The 7,502-nt window shown below is 43.1% G+C and overlaps 4 protein-coding genes across 7 annotated transcripts in view; 2 read left to right on the top strand and 2 right to left on the bottom strand.

Moving 5' to 3' along the window:
- The window catches only part of LOC120423908 (GTP-binding protein 128up), a 64,001-nt gene that overhangs the window by 24,706 nt on the left and 31,793 nt on the right, over positions 1-7,502 (top strand). The window lies entirely within an intron of this gene.
- Positions 861-2,760, top strand: LOC120423909 (alpha-amylase A-like). Its single transcript, XM_039587889.2, has 2 exons — positions 861-2,497; positions 2,560-2,760. Exons 1-2 carry the CDS (start codon positions 1,007-1,009, stop codon positions 2,569-2,571), a joined length of 1,503 nt encoding a protein of 500 aa, XP_039443823.1. The 5' UTR covers positions 861-1,006; the 3' UTR covers positions 2,572-2,760.
- Positions 2,550-3,879, bottom strand: LOC120423910 (leucine-rich repeat-containing protein 28). Of its 2 annotated transcripts, XM_039587890.2 has the most exons (3): positions 3,436-3,879; positions 2,742-3,378; positions 2,550-2,685 (listed from the first exon to the last, which is right to left on the bottom strand). In XM_039587890.2, the coding sequence occupies exons 1-3, from the start codon at positions 3,770-3,772 to the stop codon at positions 2,568-2,570; spliced, it is 1,092 nt and encodes a 363-aa protein (XP_039443824.1). In that variant the 5' UTR covers positions 3,773-3,879; the 3' UTR covers positions 2,550-2,567. The 2 variants fall into 2 exon arrangements, with proteins under 2 accessions (XP_039443824.1, XP_039443825.1); XM_039587891.2 differs by lacking the exon at positions 2,550-2,685 and having other exon boundaries at positions 2,737-3,378; positions 3,436-3,877.
- Positions 4,809-7,502, bottom strand: part of LOC120423706 (uncharacterized) — a 13,312-nt gene continuing 10,618 nt past the window's right edge. For all 3 annotated transcript variants that reach the window (XM_052707947.1, XM_052707946.1, XM_052707948.1), the window contains exon 8: positions 4,809-6,790. In XM_052707947.1, the coding sequence (XP_052563907.1) occupies positions 5,081-6,790 (1,710 nt within the window). In that variant the 3' untranslated portion in view covers positions 4,809-5,080. The remainder of the gene's footprint in view (positions 6,791-7,502) is intronic.

Below are 7,502 nucleotides of genomic sequence, written 5' to 3' on the forward strand. Positions count from 1 at the left end.
CGAAATATTCTAGCAGAGCTGGTTCTGTCAGAATCCTGCTAGAACCAGCCATGCCAGATATACAGATAAATCTGTATTATACAGATTTTTTGATCCCAATAATCACAAAAATCTGTATGTACAGATTTTTTTTAAAATGAATTAATTTGAAAATTTTAATAATTTAGTAATTGAATTATGCTTTAATATGATTAAAAAGCTTAAATCTATTGTGAAAAGTCTAAAAAAAAATTCTATGGCTTCGAATTAGACATGATACAGATAAAATACAGATTTATTTTTAAGAAAATACAGATTTCCCATAAAATAATCTGGCAACGTTGGCTAGAACGGTGGAACATTTCTGCTAGAATGCTGTAAGAATATCCAGCTCTGTAAGAACTCTGTTAGAATCCTGCTAGAACGTCGTGACTGGGTGGCAACTAAATTCAATAATCAAATTATGAGATTCTCAGATTTTGAATTCGGTCGATTCCCGCCAAGTTTATTGGATTTGTTGTAATTTTCTCTTTTCTACTGTTTTTTACTGACTGAGAGATGTTTCGAAGATCAAACAAAAGTTCAATCAATTAAACTTGAAATATTGCTATCAAACACATTTTCACATTATTAATTAAAAAAAAAAAAACTTCAAATAGCGAAATGATTTCTAAACAAGACCGGCTTTATTCCAGATTATAAACTCATTGGTATGTTATAGGCGGAGAATGAAATTATTCAGATTATTCAAGCGAAAGTGATTTCAATTCGCCCAAATTACTTATACTGTTCTGACGTACATACGCCAACGTTGAAAACCAAAATTGGATTAGATTAGATTGGCCGTTGTCATCGTGTAGACCTATTAGGCCCGTTTTTGTTGCACAATTATCTCCGTGGGGGCTACTACATTCTGTGACTCTATCGATAAGCGCAAAAATAAACGATAAGTAAGGCTATATAAGAAGGCGCGAAATTGAATGCGTTATTCTTTTTGGACAAAGTGATATTTAAAATCAATCGGGGCATGGCATTCATACGAGGCTTTGGATTATTTTTATTGGCACTTGTAAGTGTACAATGTCAGCACAATCCTCATTTTTGGGCTGGTCACAGCGGAATCGTGCATCTCTTCGAGTGGAAGTTCTCCGACGTTGCGCTGGAGTGTGAACGGTTCCTTGGGCCACGAGGTTACGGAGGAGTCCAGTTGTCTCCAGTCAATGAGTACGTTATCGTTCAACGCGGGTCGACTAGACCATGGTGGGAGCGCTACCAGCCAGTGTCCTTTAAGATCGTGTCCCGATCGGGGAATGAGCAGGATTTTCTCGATATGGCGCGACGGTGCAATGCGGTTGGGGTGAGATTGTACGTGGACATTATCATCAACCACATGGCTATGCATCCTGGTGATTATGGAGATGGTGTGGGTCACGGAGTGGGTGGTTCGACCTCGGTTCCGCGCGATCGGGATTTCCCGGCTGTTCCGTTCAGCAGCTGGGATTTTAATCCATCTTGTCAGATTAGCGACTGGAACAACGCCATTGAGATAAGAAATTGTGAGCTGTTTGGATTGCCCGACTTGAATCAAGGTCTGCCGTGGGTGCGCGATAGAGCCGTCGAGTTTTTGGACCATTTGATCGATCTTGGCGTTGGTGGTTTTCGCGTTGATGCGGCTAAGCACATGTGGCCGCAAGATATGGAGATCATTTTCAATCGGTTGAAGAATTTGAACACCGGCTTTGGGTTCGCTGCTGGGTCGCGGGCATTCATGATGCAAGAAGTGATCGATAATGGTCCTCACGAAGTGGTCCGCAAGTACGAGTACATGCACCTCGGAACTGTGACGGAATTTATGTACTCGTACTACGTGGGTCGTGCCTTTGGCGGAAATGATGCACTGGTTTGGCTGCAGAATATTGGTGAAGACTGGGGTTTGCTGCCGTCGATCGATGCGTTGGTGTTCATTGATAACCATGATAATCAACGCGATCATGCTTTGACCCATAAATCGCCCAGAGCGTACAAAATGGCGACGGCATTCGCTGCTGCATTTCCATTTGGCCAGCTTCGTATTATGAGCTCGTTCTTCTTTGATGATCGAGATCAGGGACCTCCGGAGGATATCAATAACAACATAATTTCACCATCGATCAACCCGGATGGAAGCTGTGGCAATGGATGGGTTTGCGAGCACCGTTGGCGCCAGATTGCCAACATGATCCGGTTCCGGAACGTTTGCTGGGGTACTCCGATGGTGAACTGGTGGTCCAACGGAAACAACAAGATCGCCTTTGGTCGTGGAAATTGCGGATTTGTTGCGTTCAACAACGAGGGTCAACAGGACATGTTGGAAGTCCTCCAGACTGGTCTGCCCGGTGGAGTGTATTGTGATGTTATCTCGGGTGACAAGGTTGGTAACACTTGCACTGGCAAGAGTATTCAGGTTCTGGCCGATGGTCGTGCTTCTATCAACATCAACCGAGACGCCGAGGATGGCGTAATCGCGATCCATTTAGAGGTAATCGTGTAATACTCGTTTAATGACTAGATCATCTAAAACCTTTTTCTACAAAATTACAGTCACGCCTCTAAACCAGTGCCCAACTGAGCTCTTCAAAGACGTCACAATTGTACTGGAACCACAAATCCGCGCACAATTTCGAACAGAAAAGAACACTTAGCACCACGAGGCGAGCTTGCTTTTTCCTGAAAAACCATACAAAATGTACATGTAACTCGTGAAATCAATAAAAAATAACTACCTTTTAACCAAACCGAGAACGCACTCGCTGAAAATTCCATTCGAACACGGAATGCTCGCACACGTGGCCACCGGTCCGCTTCGAAGTCTCGCGTACAGTTCCGAAGGAATGCAGTCCTTTAGGCTCGCACATCGACTCCATTTTGCGATGCTGCAACGTCGGAGTGCAATTTCCACCAGTGAGCCGGGCATTTGAAGCGACTTTCGACGATCTAAAATGGTGACCAATTCGGCGGGAAAGATCAAGTTTTGAGACGATGCATCACACCGGACGCGTTGGTAGTAGAACGGTTTGAGGGTTCTATTTTGCTGTACCGCATTAAACTGATCATAGTTGGGCTGCATAAACCTCTCCAGGACCATTGGGTAGTGAGTCAGGGTGTAGTTTTTAAAGAGTTTCACAAATTCAAGCGAATCGGTGTTCACTATGAATGGCAGCAGTAACAGGTTGCATCGTTCAGCTGATAAATAAGTTATCTGGGGCATGGTGAACACTTTGGTGGGAATTCGACATAGGAAGTAGTTATCGTCGAGGATCAGCTCTTGCAGGCCTAGGCAGTGAGACATCTCGATGGGGAGTTCAGTAAGTCTGTTCTTGGAAAGCTCCAAAATCTCCAGGTTCTGAAGTTGACCGATTTCTAAAATTGGTTTATTAGAAATCGAATTTAAAATCAAGATCATTGTGAGCTATCTACCTTTGGGCAATCCCGTAAGTTTATTTTCACTCAATTTCAAACGAATCAATCTCTGCAACTTTCCAACGGACTTGGGCAATGCTTCAACAACGTTCTGTGAAACGTCGAGCGATTCCAGGTTGATCAGCAGGGAAATTTCCTCAGGAACGTACGTGATCAGATTTCCAGCGAGACAGAGAAAGGTCAACCGGGACATTTGCTCGCAGAACCACCTCGGGATCGCTGGGATAAAGTTTTCCTTAAGATACACCTCGACGACTTCATCACTACAGGAGGTCAACTCTTCCGGCATTTGCCGGAAGTCGCGGTAGCTCCAGTGCAAGATCGTTGAATTCATTTGCTAAACACTTTACAGACTAATTAATAGAGAGGGAAAAAAAGGCGTTACGTGTTGATGCTTATGTTGCCAAAATACTGACACTGATCATCAGCGCATGGTTCAGAAACCAGACAGTGTGGTTGTAGAAAGATGCGCGCGCGTTTCTGCTCTGTTCATAGACCGTGTTCGGATTTACTCAAACTTTTAATTTCTCTGAGTTATCCCGTGTAGATTAGACTGATTCATATTTATTTCAAAGTTAACATTTTCTTTTGATTTTGGCGTTTTCTAGACCAACAGAAACAATCGCAAAAAACTAATTTTCAGAACTTGAGAACTTCAAAATTTTAGATTTTTTTAATTTTCAAATTTTAAATTGTTTGATTTATACTGCTTAAGGCCTAAGACTTTTTGTTTAATTCATCTGCGATAATTGGAGGTATGATTAACTGACCAGTTTGCGCATTTTATGCAAGTAAATAGATCTGGCGTTTTTTTTCAATTGGTAAAAAAAAAATCAATTTACTTTTTAGGTATTTTTAAATACTCCTGACGGCCCTAACTCGAGGCGTTTTCAAAAACACTCAAATAGCAAAAACCTTTAATTAAAAAACACTCTAGAAATGCTCGAATTTTGTTTGGATTTTTGTGAGGCAAATGATCGTTTAGTTTTTGTAAGCTTGTTGTAAAATCAACACTGAACCAGTCTAAGAAATACGTAATATTTTTAGAAAACACCAAAAAACCTATCGTCCATTCTCACACTGAGCAGACCACTAAACTCACAACACGCCGAAAGGGATCTAATTTTAGCTCCGTTGTTGTTGAACGTGCACATATGATTTTCACGTTGTGTAGTGCTGCTATAATTTTCGGATCTAAAATTGAAGATCACGTGAGTGCGGTGGCGCCCACGACCTTTACAGTTGGGAATGTTTTATAGGTCAAGCGACGACGACGACGGCGTGGAGGAATGCCAAACAAAATAGAATAGAACAAATAATTTACATCAAGGCTGTGACATTGAAAGTGCAAAAAGGGAAAGAAGATGATGTTCGGGAATAAGTTTGTTGTTTCGTCAATTTATTCCAAAGTTTTAATGGTTAAGTTCAAATGAATGCAACAGAACAAGTACAAACAGAAAGCGCGAAAAATGATACATGTTTTATGGCATAAGATTAAGTAGTATTTTCATAATTATTTAGCTTGTAGTTACTTTTTGTTTTTTTTTCTTGCGCACATTTTTTTTCTTTTCATTTTTTTCTTGCATATAACGATAGTTTTTTTTGTTTTGCTTTGTTTTTTTTTGGGGTTTTGCATATGGCATTACATAATAATACAGCGTTTTTGCTTACAATTAGAATGATCTCCGGTCATCGGCTGGCGATGAAGGTGACCATTCGCAGTCTGCTTGGCAAGCTGGTCTTTCTGGGATTCTGTCTTTTGGGCTTTCTTCACCTGCACATCGCTCATGTAATCGCTGTCTGCGTCGTCAGCTTCGTCGCCGCTGCTTGCGCTGCTGCTGCTGTACGTGTCGGAGAAGAACGCGAGAGAATCTTCAAAGTTTAGCACGTGAAATTGCTGAATTCGGTGGAGTAACGCGGGATTCTCCGGAAGCACAAACAGCTCTTCCAGCCGCGTCGTGCTGCTCAACGTTTCCGAGAGCCACTTGGTCACGGCATCGGTCACGTGCAGTCCACTGCCGGAGTAGGAACGTTCCTTCTTTTCCTCGATCGTAGCCAAAGCCGGTGAAATGAACGCGGCCGGACTCTGAACACCCGAGTCTACATGTTCACCGTCTTCTTCGCCGGAGAAATGCCTAAACTCCTCGATCTCTTCCTCCTTGTCACCTCCGTCGACGGAACACGAGATTAGAGACACACACGTTTCGCACATAATGTCCTCGTGTTCAAACGGTGCGATCGTATTGTCACACACTGCTGGTGCAGGATCTTCAGTTTGAACGGGCGCGGGATGTTCTTCAAACACACTGGTTACTTCATCAATTTCTTCGATTAAGCTATCGATCACCTGCAGAAGATCACTCTCCACAACTTCTTCTACCGTTTCCACTGTGTCTTCAGCATGATCCTCACGGCTCACAGCGACACTTTCTTCCTCAACGTGAATGTCGGTGAGTTGAACGTCCTGCAGCATTTGCTCCAGATCCTCTTCAGCCTCGATCGCTTCAATCACCGTCTGTGAGTCATCGTCGTTCAGCATCACAAGTTCAACCTCAGCTTGATCTTCCTTTACAAAAACTTGCTCGATAACCTCCTCCCGATCCTCTTCTTCAACTTCCGAAGGCTCTTCTTCAGCTACCGGCGAAGCAACGACCCTTGTAAACTCCGGCTCGATCACCTCGAAACCCTTTCCCTGCCGCTGTGCCACGTTTTGTCTTTTCGCCTTCTTTCCCTTTCCCTTGGCAGTCTTTTTCCCTCTTTTCGATTCCTTCTTTTCCGCTTTCAACTCGATCGGCTTCGACTCTTCAATCACAACCGGTTCGTTGGCAATCGTCGTTTCCGGCGCTTCCTGGATAATCTCCAGCTTTGATCCACTCTCAATCGCGCGATCTTGCTCCTCGATCGCCACCTCCTTCCCGTTGCAAACGGTTCGCCACGTAGTCGACTCCTCGTGGCGCGACGACGACGCTCGCTGCAGGTACGTGGGTCTCGACAGGTCGATGTTCTGCTCGGCAAAGGCGCGCGTCGACTCGATCAGATCCTTTTTGCGAATTTTCTGAGACTGTGCGGTTTTCGGTTTGGTGGCGACGGCGACGACGCTCGCGGTTTGGTTTGGCTGCCGTTGAGATCGCGGTTCGATGGATTTGCTGCTCGGCTGGGACTTGGCTTGCGGCGATGGCTGACTAGAAGTTTTGTGAGAATTTGCGGGTGGACGCGGTACGGTGGACGTTGAAGGAACAGTAGCAGAAGCTTGAGTTGGCTCCTGTTGAGTAGCGTTTACAGGCACTTCAGTGGTGGTAGTCACAGGTTCTTCGGCTAGCGGCGTGCATAAAAAGCTAGGATCTTGGTAGGTCTGGAATGGAAAGTTGGGAGCAAGGTTAATGATAACAATAATTTCAAAGTTATAATTATGTAACAGTTGACATTAAAAAAACTTATTTTTTTTGTCTACCACAATCACTATAGATCGTTGATCTGCATATCGTCAATAACATTTCAAATAACGCTATGTAAAGTAAAAACTATTAAAATGAGAAAAAACAGGTTTTCTCATAAAAAATCCTCTAATAAAATTGAAAAGCAATGCACAAAGTGTGGACTCAACTAATATACAGTCGAATCTCTGGTTGTCAATATCCAAGGGACCGTCGAGGAAGAGAATCATCAGTTTACAGAACGATGGAAAATGAAGACTCGATGGAAATATTTTTTTCTTGATACCCAGCTATCGGAGAGAATCATGGCAACGTCTATCAAACAAAAACAAACTAATGTAAAACACCCTTTAAAGCTTCGTTTCGCCAAGAAAAATGTCTATGCAAGCCATGAGAAAGTGAAATTATTGACAACCGGAAGAGATTTTTAAAGCAAACAGAATCCAAGGGACCGTCGAGGAAGAGATCCTTCAAGCAAGGGAAAATATCGAGGAATGAAGATAATTGAAGTATATGCAGATTGAAGGGACTGAAGAATTCATCGATAGATGGAGAATTATTGATATCGAGAAGATCGACAGCCAGGGAGTCGACTGTACTAATATTGTTAATTGTTTAGGGCTCAAAATG

Source organism: Culex pipiens, chromosome 2 (genome assembly GCF_016801865.2).
Source record: "Culex pipiens pallens isolate TS chromosome 2, TS_CPP_V2, whole genome shotgun sequence".
NCBI classification, from domain to species: domain Eukaryota; kingdom Metazoa; phylum Arthropoda; class Insecta; order Diptera; family Culicidae; genus Culex; species Culex pipiens.